This window comes from Anopheles marshallii, chromosome 3 (genome assembly GCF_943734725.1).
Source record: "Anopheles marshallii chromosome 3, idAnoMarsDA_429_01, whole genome shotgun sequence".
NCBI lineage: Eukaryota > Metazoa > Arthropoda > Insecta > Diptera > Culicidae > Anopheles > Anopheles marshallii.
In genome coordinates this window covers 4,329,962-4,347,608 of record NC_071327.1, presented here as the reverse complement: position 1 = coordinate 4,347,608, position 17,647 = coordinate 4,329,962, and the positions used below count along the sequence as shown (strand labels likewise).

Genomic DNA, 17,647 nt, shown 5'->3' with positions numbered 1-17,647 from the left:
CCACCTGGCTGCACCTGTATCCTTAACGGATTTCCTTTTTAAACAGTCCTTCTTCAGCCCTAGATTGGTTCGCTTCTATTTCGTCCGCAACTGTATCTGGAGGACGGAACAGTCAACAGCAAGAAAAGGGAAAACCGTCCCAACACTGACAACCAAATCTGTCCCACTTCGGCGACCAGTTCACCGGTGATGTTTGTTCTCGCTCGCACGTGGGACACTCCTATGCACAGCGATTTTTGATTCGGAATCAGGTTCGAAAGGTTGCCTTGGCCCCTTGTGCTGTTGTGTTGGATGGAGTGTGGCCGCCAGGCTAGTGCGGGAGAGACGCCAGAAGGAAAGACACACTCACAACAGCAACAAAAAGCACAACGGAAAGTTCAAACTAACGTGCGCGCGCGCGCTCGGTTCGCGAGTCTCCCCGGTCGCGTACACGCATTCTCTCGCGTGACTTCACCGACGGCGGATGCTGTTTCGGTTGTCGACGGGTTGGTGGTTTCTCGTGGCATACAAATCGGGCATACGCTAAACGAGAGACGGATAGTGCTGGTTGAAATCGATCGTTTTTCTTTTTTTCTGGTGTTAATTGGACGGTCTGGAAGTGATCTCGTGTTACTTGTGGTGAAAGATGAAGCGAGTTCTGATCGCGCAGCGGCGGTGGGAAGTTTGAAGAAAGTGGAACCTTCTTTCGTGTGAAGAATTGACCGACACAAGTGAACGTATGCGTAAGGGAGTGAGTGTGATATCGCCACCAGTCGTTAATACGGTTTGAAAGTTACCTTGCGAAATACCTGTTTGGTCGGTAAGCTGGAAGGATTCGAAGTGAAAGAAAACCCCCTGAGGCGTATTACACACACACACGCACACATTTCGGTGTTTCGTTGCGTTTGGTAAAAATAAACAACCTTCAAGAGGACGTTGTAGAGGGCAGGGCGTTCGGTAAAGGATCTGGTAAAGGCTGTTCGTGTCTTTTCGCGATGCCAGTCACTGGGAGGAAACCCGAGTGAAGCGGACAAGAGTGACGATCGCGAGAATTCCGTGTCTGTGTCTGTGCGCACGTTTGTCCGGTTGGGAAAGGCGAGTGAGCGATGGACCCACTGTCCAACCGTAACCGAAAGAACATACTATCCCTGGGCACACAACGGACATCCACAACGGCGACAGCAACGTCAGCAACCGGTATGGCAACGCATCTGCACAATCATCGGCAGCATCAGCAGCAGCAACCGTTCCATCGGCACTCTACACTCCCTGGACAACAGGCCCCCGGACAGCCACTTGCCCCTGTCCTGCCAACGGCGAGTTCCAGTCCGCTGGTGCACTCCACATCAGCTCCACCAGGTGCGCAAGATAATCGTCCGTACCTGCAGCCACAGCAGCACCACAGCCATCACCACCAACATCAGCAACAGCAGCAGAATGGCGACGGATTGCCGAAAGCGTTCGTTGCCGCCATGCGCACACTGTTCGACATCATGGACGATCGGAAAACAGGTTTCGTGCGCTTGGCAGACATCGAGGAGCGCTGGCAGGACGACGGTTCCAAAGGTCTACCGCGCGGTGTCATCGACAGTCTGCGCAAGGTAACACCCCCGAATGGACATCTCTCGTTCGAGCGCTTCTGCAGTGGTTTGAAAATATGCCTCTTGCGCAACCAAACGCCGGGACCGCTTGGTGCGTCATCCATCACGCATGGTGTTACGTCGCATTCGACATCTTCCTCCCCGCTTGCACGTGATGATTCCGGTCTAAAACCATCCATGGCTAAACTATCCCTCTCAAGACCTCCTTCCGCGCCACTGCTCGATCTCGACACGGGTGTCGGGGGGAACAGTAAGCTACCTTCGTTGGCACCTGCCTCGGCGTGGAGTACCACTGCTGCTGGTCCGACGAATACGGCCACCGTGCGACCAAACAATGCAATGCCAGCACAGAAAACGCTCAGCATGCCACAGCTCCTAAACCCCGACGGTGATCTCGATCTGGAGCCACCCCCAATAATACTGCCTGGCGCTTTTGGTCCTCCGAAGCCGCCCCGCGTATCCTTAAACCTAGATCGAAATGCGCAACATCATCCGCATCTTTCGCAGCAGCATCATCACCCGATTGGTGCTAGTTCCAGCATTGATAAGGCCGAAATACGGAACGCTCTCCAGAACTGGCAGATGTCGCTGCTGATGGGTGAAGCCGCGGGAGATAAGGGCGATGCTGGCAAAGGCACTCTCAGACCACTAGCCCGTGGATCTGCCGATGGACAGACGGATCTCTCAACATCGTCACCTTCGTTGCAATCCATCAATCAGCTGGACGGAGCACGGCTTAGCTCCGGTGGTCTCTATCAGAAAAAATCCCCGGGTGCAGCTGGACGACGCCGCGAGCCTAGACGGCACACGCTCCAAAATGGCGTCGACTATAACATGCTGAAGCGGCTGAAACAGATCGAGCAGGAAAAGGACATCCTGCTGCAGGGATTGACGGCGGTCGAGAAGGCACGCGAATGGTACCACAAACAGCTGGCCGCGGTGCAGGAAAAGATGCGATACCTTGGACGTCCCGGATCACACATGGTGAGTGTGCGTGGAACACATCCCGCGGATGCACGTAAATCGATCTGCGTGTGACGTTCGCCCCGGAGCGTCTTAGCTTTCCGGGAGCTTTCGCCTATGCAAACACCGTCACCACTTTCCATGGGTTTCGTTGCTCGTAAAGGAAATCGGTCCAGTTTTTTTTTTTTTGTTTTGGTTTGTTTGCTTGCACCCAGATCTTAATTGATTTTGTCTTTACCTCTCGAGAGGAAAGTTAATAACGCGGCGCGACTATTTACCGTAACTGCTCTAAAGAGCCACTACTCTAAATATGGCAATTGTGTGTTTAGAGCGGGCCCCCAAGGCGGAACGCAATAATAGATGCCTTCCGGTGGTTTGTTAATTTGCTCATTGCGTTGCTAAAGATACTAATCCGTTACGAACGCGTTTAACGTGCATGTGTTTGGGTGGCGCCATGTCGCACTCTTTTCGCTGTGCAACGTTACCAAAATTAACTGTTTTCCTTCATTTGCAGGAAACGTGGACCGAAACGCAGCAAGAGCGGTTAGATCTACAGCGGGCTCGTGTCCTCGAGGTGAATCGCCATCTTATGATGCTGGCCGAAAGCTGGGAACGGGGTGGTTTCCCCATGCACATGAACCTTGCTCTACGCCCCCTTCCCGGTACCATGCTGGCTGTGGGACCGTCTCACTATCAGCAGCGTGCCCTTCATCAACAACGTCCATCTCAGCCACAACCGCCTACCGCAGCTATTCCACCAGCCGTTCCTCCACCACCGTCAGCAACTTCAGCTGGCGGCTATCCGACGGTACCTTCCCAACCACATCATCTACAGCAGCAGCAACAGTCGCCCGAAATAGTTAACCATCTGAAGCAGCAGAACCATCAGCTTTGCGAGGAGATAACTCAAAAGAACGAGAAGCTGTCACTGCTCGAGCGGGAAAAGGCGGCACTGATACGGGAACTGTTGCAGCTCCAGCGCACGAACCGTGCCAGCAGTATGATATCGAACACGGAGGAGTTGGTGTTCTGATGTTTCTTAATGCTCCCTCCCCCCGTTGGTGCCATTTCGAGTGGAACGAAACATTTTGCAAGATTTCCTTTTACCAAACGCTAGTCAGACGAAGCTGTAGAAGAGACATAGTGGCCCTCTAGTGGATTCGCAGAACCCGTGAAGGTTATTGGGGAAGATATTAGGCAAAAGTTGCAAGAAGCTTCTTTCATTAGCACTTCACAAATTACCACACCTCTCGCGTGGAGTTGTTTTTTTTTATAAAATAAACAAACTATTATTTTAGCGAAACGGTTCACTTAAGTTCTACGTAAAATGGCCGCATACGATTTGTCGCTAGGGATACCTTCACTTACTTTTGATCGTTTGCTTTTGGAGCGACTCCCAGTTGACTCCGTTGTGTGGTAGCTCACTCTTCACGAATGGCGATAGCCACGCAATGTACCACCGTTGTCCAAGCACCATTCGTACGTTCTCCGTCCGACCCATATCGTACTCGGGTGCCTTTCGCTCGTGCACAACCGCACCGCTGAGAATAAGTCTTCCGTGGTAGATTAGCAGCACGCCGGTGAACATTACACCTACCATATTGATGAGATATATCACCAGATAATACTGTTTTGTCGATGTGTCGATGAGCAGCATGGCGAGCGGGAACACGATCTTTACAAACGATGTCCAGTTACGGAACTCTTCGCCCCGTATAAACCAGATGAAGTAGTTGTTCAGCACACTCGCGTACAGCGTAGATATGAACAGGTACGCCACGAACAGGATGAAGTATCGGTGATTTTTGTGCCCTATGCAGCATCCGGTAAAGACGCAGTGATGATCGCGCTTCAGAATACACGTCCGACAGCTGACACAATGCCAGGAACGGGGTGGTGCGATAAACTCACACGTTGCACAAAGATGCCACGATTTCGACCCCAAACCAGACGTGGCGGCGTTGGATACGTTCGCGGGTAGTTGGATTATCTCCGTGGAGCAACTGGTGTCACACAGGACGGTTGCAAGCATGTGTGCCGTCACGTTGAACAGTAAGAGCACGGCAGGTACGAAATGAACCCAATTGTACAGCGAATCCGTGCCGTGAATGCCCGGTATAACTACGTACACCTCGAACCAGAACGTTATCGGTATGATGCCGGCCATGAAGGTGGTCGCCACGGCATCCTGTAGTGTGCGGGGTAAGAAGTGTTTTCGTATTTTCATAATGGCTGAAAGTGTGAAGAATGCGTTAAAATGGTTTACAAATGAGATATCCGTCCTCATTTTGCACAACTCTAGGTTTATTACCGGAGGAATCGAAAGAATTCACTGCGCGTTCAGATGATTCACATGTAAACAGAAGGCTGTGAAATGTTTGTTATGCTGTCAGTTCAGCCGCCGCCACTGCCACAATGGTTTTATATGACAGAGTTCAATACTCGAGTTTTCCGAAGTTGGCCGAACATTTGTTGACAGATTTATAAATGCATCTCACTCTCTCCGATGCTCCGACTCGTTCTACTGGTTTTCAGTGCGTGTGAACAACCGTGAAGCGTACGCCTTGCTCTTTTAGGTAAGAAGTCACTTGTTAATTCACTTAATTGTTGTTATTTGATATCTTCATACGAAAGATTATTGATGGAAGTACGCTTTTCACGTGCTGTTTGGTGGTTCGTGATCGGTGTTGTGCTTCTAAAATAGATCCAAATACCACCTGATGAGGATATCGATTCATTAGACGTTTCAAAATGGCGGAAACTCAAGCTACAGCCGGTATCGGCGGCAATTTATTGTTTCCCCCTTTTTTTTTTCTTTAGTTAGCAAATTGTGGCATATTTTAGTAATGTGCACTTTAAGCTTGATGGCAACTTCCCTGTATTATGTGTAACGTGACCGACGCTCACAGCTTCTTTTCGATTGTAGGTAATTTTGCGCGAATTCCCTTCAAACACCCGCAGTTCTAGCAGAAATGGCCGATAATGAGGATCTTTTAGATTACGAGGAGGAGGATCAGACCGAGCAGGTAGTGACCGAGGCCACCGAGCAGCCAAAAAAGGATGTGAAGGGTACCTACGTATCGATTCACAGCTCCGGATTTCGTGATTTTCTGCTAAAGCCTGAAATTCTACGTGCTATTGTTGACTGTGGTTTTGAGCATCCTTCCGAAGGTGAGTTTTTTTCTTTTATCGGAATAAATGAACGGTTTCTACCTTTGGTTACCATAACAACACAAAGCATATTAACGAATTTTCATTTTTCCAGTACAACACGAATGTATTCCGCAGGCTGTACTCGGCATGGACATTTTGTGTCAGGCCAAATCGGGTATGGGAAAGACGGCTGTGTTTGTGCTCGCCACTCTGCAGCAGTTGGAACCGACCGAAAGCGTTCCGTACGTGTTGGTTATGTGCCACACACGCGAGCTTGCCTTCCAGATCAGTAAAGAGTACGAACGATTTTGTAAGTACATGCCCACCATCAAGGTGGCCGTGTTTTTCGGCGGGCTACCAATCCAGAAGGATGAGGAAGTGTTAAAAACGACTACACCGCACATCATCGTCGGAACACCGGGCCGAGTGTTGGCGTTGATCCGCAACAAGAAGCTGAACCTGAAAAATCTCAAGCATTTCATACTCGACGAATGTGACAAAATGCTCGAACAGCTAGGTAAGTCTCAATACCATATTAGTGGCTACGTTAACTGCAACAACCGGAGACTATCTATCAAAATTTAAACGTTTTCTTTGGTGTTCCCTACTTGCTTACAGATATGCGCCGTGATGTTCAGGAAATATTCCGCAATACACCCCATGGAAAGCAAGTGATGATGTTTTCCGCTACTCTGAGCAAAGAAATTCGCCCCGTGTGCAAAAAGTTCATGCAAGATGTAAATATTTCGATTACTACCTTACCTATCACTGCTATTACTACTACTGCTACTACTGCAGCTAACGCAATTTGACAGAAGTAACCAAGAAAGAACTGGTAGCGCTATCATATTTTGTTCAAATAACATAACTCTTTCTTACCCAATAATATATTCGTTCCCAAAACCTACTTGTTGAACAAACGGGAATTTCCACATGACTTCTGGCATTAGTTTTTAATTTTCAGAGACACAAAAGTCTTCCCAAGTGACTTTAGCAGTAGTGTTGAACGACAGTCTAAATTAACCTTATTTCGATTACAACAATTGTTTCATGAAATGTGTTCTTATTTTCCTCTTTCCTTTATTCAATCTGTTATGTGACGTGATTGTGAATCTATCCTCTGCAGCCCATGGAAGTGTACGTCGACGATGAAACGAAACTTACCCTGCACGGTCTGCAGCAACATTACGTGAAGTTGAAGGAAACGGAAAAGAACAAAAAATTGTTCGAATTACTCGATGTGCTGGAGTTTAACCAGGTATGATTGTATCTTTATTCGTGAAACCCGTGGAACACATATTTATCGTCTGTTCCCTGCTAGGTGGTAATATTCGTGAAATCCGTCCAGCGTTGCATGGCTCTGGCACAGTTGCTGACCGAGCAAAACTTCCCGGCCATTGGGATTCACCGCGGAATGGTGCAGGAAGAACGCTTGTCACGGTATCAACAGTTCAAGGATTTCCAGAAACGTATCCTTGTCGCAACGAATCTCTTCGGCCGTGGGATGGATATAGAGCGTGTGAACATCGTTTTTAACTACGATATGCCGGAAGATTCGGATACCTATCTGCATCGAGTGGCTCGGGCCGGTCGTTTCGGTACCAAGGGTTTGGCTATTACGTTCATCTCGGACGAGGCGGATGCTAAGATTTTGAACGACGTTCAGGATCGGTTTGATGTGAACATCAACGAGCTGCCGGACGAAATTGATCTCTCCTCCTACAGTAAGTTACGATATGGCCATAAAACATGGCCACTGGGTAGAAAATATACTGATCAATTTCTTTTTCCATGTTTTCCTGCAGTCGAAGGACGATAAAAGGGCATGACATGTATTCTATGCTTCGTTGCGTTATCCCTACCAACAAAAGTGCAACGTAATCCTGGATGATTGCACAAGATTTAAGTATTTAACTTGAGTATTTTTTTGTATTTAACTTGAATCAGGAAATTTTAAACGAAATCACGACTAGTGTAGACAACTACAAACTGACACAATTTACACTTACGATGAACCGTAATTGATTTTGTATTCCCTTTCACTTGCCTGTACGGTCACTCGTATTGTGGAAACCGGACAATTCGTTATTCTGTCTATATTTTAATTATGCGTCTAGTATTTCAATAGCCAAAAGCCGAAATGACCAATTAGTCATTGCATCAAATAGAGGAGATGATAAAAAAATAAAGTTTGAACGTGAATGTAATTTAAAAAGAAGCACATCAGTCTAGAAAAATAATACAAGAATGTGACTTATGAATTGTAAGGGTCTACCAAAACGCTTCGATTTTAATGGATTCAATTTTACTATAAAAGATTTTGGTTTTTACCCAAACAGAAAGACGGGTTTTTTTCAAAGCAGCGATCGTTCACAATATTCTTCCTTCTGCACAGCAGATGGAATCTACAAGTATTGTCCTCTTTGAATCGGTGAGGGAGTACAACAGTACTCAGTGTTCAAACCGCGAACGGGGACACGCTTGAAACTTACCGCAAATAAGTTTGCTTTGCCGTGCTCCAAACCGAAATTCAATAACACATTCATTTTCTATTGGTAAAACGTTTATTCCATCTTTCATTATCGTTTCTGTTATGTTACATTAATTGCGCGATTAAAATTAAAACAAAAACTATTCGAACGGTAGGAGGAGAGTTCAGTTTGCGATCCTTCTGCAAGCTCAGAAAGCTCGGTTGCGTTGAATTGGGGTTTGACATCGTTTGTTTTTCTCTTCATTTGCGCATCGTTACAATTAATTGAAAGGACACAAACACCCTCTAAGTCATGGACAATTTCGGTTAGTACGCGGAGCAAACTATTACAATTACCTGCCGGATGCTTCAATGGTAAACGGTTTTCTAATTACATGGCACTATAGAACTTATTTATTTGAACGCACTCTCACTCACTCTACCCTCGGCTTGGGGGAGGAAAAGTTGCTTCCGAAAAATCTTTTAACCACAGAAGGTTTGGCAGTTTTGGTGTTACTTTCTTTATCGCACGCTTTAACCGCTTCGGCATATTAGCTATCCTCTACTGAATCACATGATTGGAACATTGAAAAGTTTAATTTTGTTTAACTACAAGAACACATTTAAAAGAAGTGCTGGAAACATTTTAGGAAAAAAAATTACCATAGACATATAGACACATAGGTCATTCTCCAACAGCTGCGACTGAACACGTTAAGAAACATGATGCCGTTTGAATTGGCAGAAAAATGAAGGCACGAAGAGTTGGCGTGTGCCGTGCAGTTAATTTTCTATCGCTTCAAAATGGTACGACGTTTTGTCGATGTTTGGTCATCACTTGCCTGCAATGATCCTACCTGATTACTTAGATATTTGGTGTCACGTCAAAGTGGTTTACTAAATGCACAACGGATGGTTGAACTGTGTTTTTGGTAGTGATTGAACGCGCTCTTACGACATTATTTGTTTCGGTTCTTTTTTCCCCCGTTGTAAATAATTTATAAGCTAGTGTGTCTGACTGTTACACATTTTCGGTCTGGGCAAAGCACTGGACGATAGTGGTAGCACTGGTGCGTGCGTCTGGTGGTCTCTGTGTGTAGGGTGGACCCCAGCCAGTCGAAGGTATGTATATTAGGTGAAGTTTTTGAGAGCGTCAAAGGGAATTAATATGCGGTTAAGAAATAATAGGCACTGAACCCTCATACTCATGGAACACCCGGAACCTATGTGGTGTCCAGATCCAGAAAAAAACAAGGAAATTTGGATAAAAACTGAGGGAGATAGAGAGAGAGAGAGAGAGAAGGAGACACAGAGAGTGGAGGTAAAAAAGGCGACCGAATAAAAGCTATGGTGATGCTCAATGGCGGATGCACACTTGGCACCGAGATACTCGGCTGAGCAGGTTGCCAGCCTTGAGCGTTTGCTGCTCCGGTCGCTGGAACTGCTGGTGGTCCTCGAGCGACACCAGCCAGAAGGAGGTTTGGGTTTCGTAATAATGGCAGTGACCCTTGCCTCCGTTACACTCAATGAAGGGTGTGGCACGGAAGTCCTCCAGACACGATCCCGGACCGGACAGTGACTGACCTCCACCGCCATGTCCGACGGCGGTGTGCTGCGGAAGAGAACGAGCAAATAGGTAAAGAACGAGTTAGAACACTCAAGGCGGTTTAGATCGCGGCCTTTTGCTTGCGTCGGGGGTACTTACCATAAGGAAACTGTAACCGATCCACAGACCATCCCATCCATTCGGACATTCGGGAATATGAAGCGTCTGGCTGTGCACGGCTATAACGTTGGTGGGCGCTTCGCATACCGTGCAGCGCGAGATGTACGGTCGCATCTCATTCTCCGTGACTGGCATCATCGGAATCGGTGCCGACGTCGACAGCCAGAACGTTCGATCGTTGCGCGAGGCATAGTTGCAGACGTTGTTCTGTCCACAGGCCAGTATGGGCAGTGTGGAGAACTTCCGCACGCAGGAACCGGCCGAGCCGAGGTCCTGGTTGTGCGGGTAGTCGTTACCATCAACGTACAGTAGCGAGTAGCCGTCCCACAGTTTCAGATGGCCCGGTTCGCACACGGGCACTTCATCCGATTGGCTGTGCCGTACCAGCAGGATGCCGGTGTAGTACGGTGCCGATTCACAGTCCCGACCCGGCTCTCCCTTTGGACCCGGTAGACCCGGCGTACCATCGCGTCCGACCCGTCCTTCCGGACCGACGTCACCCCGGAGACCCTGCAAACCGCGTGCACCCTCGAATCCACGAAGTCCCATCTCACCAGGCGCACCGGGAGCACCGGGAATGCCGGACGGTCCCGCCAACCCTGGCAAACCCTTGTCACCCTTCGGTCCATTAAAACCAGGCGGTCCGGGTGGTCCCTTGCGCTGCGGTGGTAGCTGAGGTGTTTCACCTTTCTGACCCTTCTCGCCCGGCGCACCGTTCAAACCAGCCATGCCTGATAAGCCACGATCACCTTTCTCGCCCACCATACCGGGCAGACCGGCGACACCTTCCAGTCCGGGCATGCCGCGGTCACCCTTCAAACCCTGTGGCCCATTCAAACCGTTCAATCCGTCGCGGCCCCGCTCACCCTTCTCACCCTTCGGACCGATGAAACCTGGAGGTCCATGGTCACCCTTTTCGCCCTGAGGTCCTGGTAAACCGCGCTGTCCTTGCGGTCCCGGCAGTCCATCCTGGCCAGGGCGTCCCATCAAACCGGAATCACCCCGGTCACCTTTCTCGCCCTGCCGGCCAAGCGGCCCTGGAGGTCCGGGAGGGCCCATCGGTCCAGGCAATCCCGCCAATCCCTTATCACCCTTTTCGCCCGTCAGTCCCGGTGGTCCATCGCGGCCCAGCTTGCCCGGTCGACCTGGTAGACCCTTCTCGCCCTTCACAACGGGACAGGTGTCACCTTTCTCTCCCATCGGTCCCATATCGCCTTTCATGCCCTGCAATCCGTTTAAACCAGCCGGACCCGGCAATCCAGGCAGTCCCTGATTGCCCATCTCTCCTTTAGGTCCCATCTCCCCCGGAAGTCCCGGTGCTCCCGCCTTACCAGGCCGGCCAATAGCACCCGGGAAGCCAGGTTCACCCTTGTCACCCTTAATGGCAGCAACAGTAGCGGGAAGACCCGGCGAACCAGGTATACCGCGATCACCCTTCCGACCCATAAGACCAACCTGACCCGTAAGTCCCAGATCACCCTTCTCTCCCTGTTCTCCGCGTTCACCGATACGCCCTGGTTCACCCTTGAAGCCCTTCTCACCGTCGTAACCGCGCGGTCCAACCGGGCCGTCAGCGCCCGGCAGTCCGTCCATGCATGGTGCTCCGGGAACACCGGGCAGTCCGGTGGTACCCTTGTCACCCTTTACGCCAGGGAATCCTGGCACTCCCATATCGCCCTTCACACCATTCAAGCCCGGCAGTCCGTTTATGCCCGTCAGGCCGACGTCACCCTTCTCGCCCTGTGGTCCCGGTCGTCCATAGCCGGGCACACCGGCATCTCCCTTCAGTCCGGCCGGACCTTCCAAGCCAGGCAGTCCATCATTACCGCGAAGTCCCGGTACACCCGGTTCTCCCTTTTGGCCCTTCTCCGATGCTGCACCCGCTTCACCCGGTGGTCCTTCCGGTCCGGTGTATCCTTTGTCACCTTTCTCGCCGGAAATTCCCGGTAAGCAGGCCGGTCCCGGCAATCCGGACAGGCCCTTATCTCCCTTCGGCCCCACCATACCGGGCTGTCCCGTTTGTCCCGTCAAACCCTTCATACCGATCTCACCTCTATCGCCCTTTTCGCCCTGTTCACCCTTCGCACCTTGCGGTCCACGAACACCTTGAATGCCCGGGGCACCCATCATGCCTTTCCGACCTTGGAATCCCTTCAGACCGTCGTTGCCTGCCTGTCCCATGTCGCCCTTCTGTCCGGGCAGTCCAATCACACCCGGCGCACCAATGTCACCCTTCAAACCGGGCAAACCCTTCACACCGTCCACACCGGGACGTCCGGGTGCTCCGGGATGTCCGGCCGGTCCTATCGGACCTGCTTCACCCTTCGGTCCGACCTCACCCGGATACCCGGGAGGACCAGGTGTACCCGAATCTCCCTTGTCGCCTGGAAAACCAACCGAACCGGGCAATCCTGGATCGCCACGATCACCCATACCTCCCCGATCTCCCTTCGGTCCTCGCAAACCTGGATTACCTTTCGGGCCGGGTGGACCCACCATGGACAGACCCGGATCACCCTTGACACCCTTCGAGCCTGGAAGTCCCGGTGCACCGGGCATTCCGTCCCGTCCGGGAGCTCCCGGTGGTCCAAGCGGTCCCGAATTTCCCTTCTCGCCCCGGTGTCCCGTCAAACCGCGCGGTCCTACCGGTCCCGGTGCGCCCGGCGGTCCAGCCATACCCTGCGCTCCCGTACGTCCCTGCTCACCCATATCACCCTTGTCACCCCGGATACCCTGGACACCGGGAGCACCTTTCTCACCCTGCGACCCTGGCGGACCCCGAATCGCTTCCATTATGTTCGGCGGTGCGCTAGCACATTTGCCCGGTTCGCCCTTCAGCCCGGCGTAGCCCTTGTCACCCTTGTCGCCCGCGTAACCATCATTACCCTTTAGACCGGCTTCACCCTTGATCGTCTGTCCGTGTCTACCTGGCAGCCCGTCCTTACCGGGTGCGCCCGGGGCTCCATCGATACCCGACTCTCCCGGTCGTCCCTTGTCGCCCTTCATGCCACGCAGACCCACTTTTCCTTCCGGTCCGACCGGTCCCGGGAAACCTTTCTCGCCCTTGATGCCCATCAGACCCTTCTCGCCTAGTTCGCCCTTGTCGCCCTTGATGGGTTTAAGCTGATCCATGGGAATTTCCGCATCGCGTCCTGGCTCTCCAGATGGGCCCGGTGGCCCCAGCAGTCCCGGATCACCCTTGGGTCCGGGTTCACCGCGAAGTCCCGGCGTACCGTCCTCACCCGGCGTGCCCGGATAGCCTCGTTCGCCCGGTACACCGCTCGCTCCCGGTCGTCCTGGTTCACCGGCGTAACCGCGTTCGCCCTTGTCGCCCTTCAGTCCCGGTCGGCAATCCGTACAGCGGCCACCAATTTCACCCTTCAAGCCCCGTTCACCCTTCGCACCGCTGAGACCCGGACGACCCGGTTCGCCCTTTTCGCCATCACGTCCCGGCATTCCCGGTGCTCCCGGCCTGCCTTCCTTTGCGTCACCGGGCGTTCCCATCACACCCTTGAAGCCACGCTCTCCTTTTTGTCCTTTCAAGCCAGGGAAGCTGCGTGGGAGGAGAAAAATATTAAATACACCGAGAGCTATACAATGGACATTCTACTTACCCAGCCATACCGGCATTACCCTTTTGTCCGGGCATTCCATAGCCGGGCTGACCCGATTCACCGCGTAGACCCTCGGGTCCGGGTTGTCCCGGGTAGCCGCGTGGTCCCTGCGGGCCTGGCATACCGACGGAACCGGATTCTCCCTTGTCACCTTTGTCACCGGGCATACCTTCCGGGCCCGGCCGTCCAGGTACACCCTGACCGCCCTTCGGTCCCATCTGTCCACGTTCGCCCTTTTCGCCATCGAATCCATCCATACCTTTCGGTCCTTGTGGTCCTTCGTAGCCCCGCGGTCCTTTCGGACCCGGTGCCCCCGGGCGTCCTTCGCCACCACCGGGAGCCCCCGGTGGTCCGGAGATACCAGGTTGTCCAGGAATCCCGTCCCGTCCAGGTTCACCCTTCGGTCCACTTTGGCCCTTCAGTCCGTGCAGGCCTTCGGACCCACGATCACCTTTCTGTCCGGGCAGACCGACCGGTCCAAAATTACCGTCACGCCCCTAGATGTATGCAATGCAACAACAAAAGCACATGGATAAATAGCTTCCAAATGCGCGACCACCAGATGGCGCTGATCGCCTTTCGCTTCGTTACTTACTCTCGGGCCCGGTTGTCCAGGCAAACCTTTCTCGCCCTTGTGTCCACGTTCGCCCAGCTGTCCCCGGTCGCCAGCCTGTCCCTTTTCACCCGGCCGTCCCAGTTCGCCCGAATCGCCTCGATCACCCTTCTCGCCCTTCGGTCCCGTCGTCGTCGTCGTACCGGTTGCGCCGTACACTTCCTCACCCTTTGCACCTTTCTGGCCCTTCTCGCCCTTAATGCACACGCCCTTGTCGCCCCGTTCGCCCCTGACACCGGGTATGCCGGGCACACCCTTTTCACCGGGCCTTCCGGGGTGTCCTTTCGGTCCGTCAATACCGGATGGTCCGCGCTGTCCCTCCTGTCCGTCGTTACCAGGCTCACCCTTCTGGCCCTTGTTGTAGTTTTCCGGATGCCGTGCTGGTTCTCCCTTTTCACCCTTCGTGCCGGGGGCACCGGGGAAACCGCGCGGTCCCGGATTTCCCGGCAAACCTTCGAAGCCTGGCAAACCGTCCGTTCCGTTGCATCCGTCCCGGCCGGGTATGCCGGGGGCGCCCGACAAACCGGGAACACCGTTCGTGCCGGGAATGCCTGGATAGCCGGGCAAGCCATCGCGACCCCGATCACCTTTCGGTCCCTGCAGACCAAACGGACCCGGCTCACCTTTGGTACCCTTGTCACCCGGTAAGCCTTCCGAGCCGGGGAAACCACGGACACCCTTCACGCCTTTCAAGCCCATCGGACCGGGCAGGCCACGGTTACCTTTCTCGGCTAAACATTTCGGTAAACAGCAACCACTCGCAGTGCAGTTCTTGGACGGTGGTCCTAGTGGCCCGCTGGCAGTGTCGATGATGCTGTAGCTCGGATCGATCTGTGGTTGTATCTGTCTTGGATGCTCCTGTCGCTTATGTACCGAAACATCGTCTAGTTTGCCCGCCCACATTTGCTGCGGAGTTTGCGGAAGAAAAAGGATATATTCAACCTCTTAAGCAAACGCTTGCCGGCTGTGTCGTACTTACCGCATTCGCTTGTTGTCCATACCAGACTAGCAACGAGGTAGTGATTAACCTGTAACGCAGAGTTGAGAAGAAGAAAAAAAAACAATCTCTGTAGTACTGTAGTACTAAGCCCATTCAAATGCTCCACAACTCTCTCCTAGCCAACGCAACCACCAACCAATTCTCATTCATAAGCATGGCGCATGTGCGCCATTATCAGAGTCTCCGAGCACGGACTAAAGCCGCGACACACGCAACTTGTTCGCTCGGTTTTGTGCTGCTGAACCACAGCGAAACGCGTTCGGCTTATCGGTTCGCCAGGGCCCTTCCTGATAGCCTTTCGTGGCGTGCTCCGTACACTTCGCTGCCATCGTCGGGCGATGAGCAGTGACGCAACGCACGGGATGTGACGGATGCGGCGGTACTCGTTTCTGTTTTCTGGGTCGTAAAGCGTTGGCTACCCGATCGTCAGGAAGTGGATTCTAGATATGCTGCTGCTATTCCGACCCGTACCGCTGGCGCTCGAATCGGATGTCCGATCGTGTGTGCAGAATTGGATAAAAGTGATAAAAGGTTCAATGGCCTTTCGGTGTGGGAAATGCTAGTGGGAAAATTTGTTGGAACAATAGTGCAAAACAAGTATCCGTTAGCAGGTGACAAATTCATCATTTTGCAACGAGGCCAAAATTATGCACACGTAAATATTGCTAAGGACTAATAATGTTGATGAGTGCCACCTCTTATCAGCCGGATAATGGTTCGAGAGTCTCCTTAGGATTTTTAAAAAAATATATAATAAAGCTGCTAGTTAATTATGTTGTTGGGGCAAATTTTATCTAAACACGTGTCCAGTAAGTAAATAATCTTTTTAAAGCAAGCCATGTAATCAAGCTTAAAGCTTTTATCAAAATTATGAATTAGCCTGATGATCACTCTGGAATAATTTTATCCTCACTTGTTACTTAAACTCTTTGTTCATCTTGCTTTTATTGTAAGCTCAAGTTTTACTGTTTGTCAAGTTTGTGCTGTTTTACATAATTTTTTGGTTTTTCTCATTGTAACTCCTTCTTATATTTCAAATTAAAATTCAATGGCTTTGGCACAATTTAACATCTGATTTTTTTTAAAAGCTAATATAATCGCTGAGAATCAATGTAAAAAGTTCCTTGTTTTGGAATTAGCCAGAAGAATGCTGCTCGTATAAAAGACTTTATTTAAACATAGTTTTAAACTATATTTCTCGTTATTCGTTTTGGGCATGGCTTTTTACTGAATTTATTTTGAAATTAGACACCACATTTTTGAACATTAAAACTAAAACTTTTTGTTGTACGACACGTTCGAATGCCATTGGGCAAAGCATTTTATAACAATGTGTGATGTGTGTGTGTGTTTTTTTTTTAAACAAATCACTCGGTGACCATTCGGCCAACAACTTGTGGTCAAAACCATGTTGAGCGTGAATTTTGCCACAACAAGCAGATTAATAAAGATATCTTTCAGCACAGCATGCTTCTGGGCCTTCATGCTCCAACCTCCCCCCCGCCCCCACATGTGTGCCCCATTTCAGTTCCATCATCAGCATTTGCCGAGGCTCTATAGCGATGTGTTCGCACAAATGGAATACAAGCACGGTGCTGAGCATTTGACCCACTCAGCGTAATCCGACCGGGCGGCGGGTCGGGAAAAACAATGACACCCAACGGAACCTACGAGAGATCGCGCGGTAACAGTCAGCGAGCCGTCTGTTACCGTCCAGAACGGGGTACCATCGTGGCTTACCATTTTATTCGGGTCCCCATTGTGATGGTGGCCCTGACCGCACAGCCCCACGCACAGGGCCGATGTCGAACGATTCGACTAGCAGCGAATATTAGCCAGCTTGGCTGTCGATGACACGCCGGATCGACTGATCAGCTCCGGCGTATGATCCACGGGTACTCGCGGGTGCTCACTCCGCAAGAAACCACCGGTACGTCTTCAGCTGAACACAACTTCCACCTCTCCACTAGCGTAGTGTAGCGAACTAAACTTTACTTTCCTGCTGTTAGCACTTAACGTAGCAAAAATGGCACGTTTTTGTTTTTCCTCTTCTTGAAACCTTTACACACCACACTTCACTCTCACTGGATGTGCACAGTCGACGCCACTGGTCGATATCACAAAATCTCGTAGTATATTTGGCACAAAGTCGTCAGATTTTTCCGCAAATCTCTACCGTATTTTCCTGGTGGGAAAATTCATGTGAAATTGGCACTGGAATCCTTCACTGGAGTGAAAACAATTAAGCAATAAAATGAGTGATATATTTTTTGGGAATATTTTTAAAAATTACAAAAATTATAAAGATTGAGACCAAACACTAAGGACAACGTTGGGGAGTTTAATTAAATTCCTAAAACCATCAAAAACCACTGGAACTACTTTCTAATGTCAATACCAGAAAGCTTAACTATTAAAATAAGAAAGAAGAGCTTATAAGACGAACTATTCTTGGACTTGAGTGTCTATAAATTCTGGAGTTAAATCTACACTACATCCACATCCATCACGTCACTTCACAAATGGTC

The 17,647-nt window shown here is 50.8% G+C and overlaps 4 protein-coding genes across 4 annotated transcripts; 2 read left to right on the top strand and 2 right to left on the bottom strand.

Annotated features, from left to right (window-relative positions):
* The first annotated feature begins 1,085 nt into the window (after nucleotides 1–1,085).
* LOC128714715 (uncharacterized) lies at nucleotides 1,086–3,576 on the top strand. Its single transcript, XM_053809595.1, has 2 exons — nucleotides 1,086–2,564; nucleotides 3,058–3,576. Exons 1-2 carry the CDS (start codon nucleotides 1,086–1,088, stop codon nucleotides 3,574–3,576), a joined length of 1,998 nt encoding a protein of 665 aa, XP_053665570.1.
* A 327-nt stretch (nucleotides 3,577–3,903) lies between these two features.
* LOC128711545 (probable palmitoyltransferase ZDHHC24) lies at nucleotides 3,904–4,770 on the bottom strand. Its single transcript, XM_053806426.1, has one exon. The coding sequence runs from the start codon at nucleotides 4,768–4,770 to the stop codon at nucleotides 3,904–3,906; it is 867 nt and encodes a 288-aa protein (XP_053662401.1).
* Nucleotides 4,771–5,515: 745 nt separating this feature from the next.
* On the top strand, nucleotides 5,516–7,515 carry LOC128716248 (ATP-dependent RNA helicase WM6-like). Its single transcript, XM_053811169.1, has 6 exons — nucleotides 5,516–5,714; nucleotides 5,809–6,213; nucleotides 6,315–6,433; nucleotides 6,823–6,954; nucleotides 7,018–7,420; nucleotides 7,502–7,515. The coding sequence occupies exons 1-6, from the start codon at nucleotides 5,516–5,518 to the stop codon at nucleotides 7,513–7,515; spliced, it is 1,272 nt and encodes a 423-aa protein (XP_053667144.1).
* Nucleotides 7,516–9,523: 2,008 nt separating this feature from the next.
* LOC128715354 (collagen alpha-1(IV) chain) lies at nucleotides 9,524–16,987 on the bottom strand. Its single transcript, XM_053810237.1, has 6 exons — nucleotides 16,860–16,987; nucleotides 15,099–15,147; nucleotides 14,102–15,025; nucleotides 13,507–14,003; nucleotides 9,872–13,445; nucleotides 9,524–9,778 (listed from the first exon to the last, which is right to left on the bottom strand). The coding sequence occupies exons 1-6, from the start codon at nucleotides 16,877–16,879 to the stop codon at nucleotides 9,524–9,526; spliced, it is 5,319 nt and encodes a 1,772-aa protein (XP_053666212.1). The 5' UTR covers nucleotides 16,880–16,987.
* Between the last annotated feature and the right edge of the window lie 660 nt (nucleotides 16,988–17,647).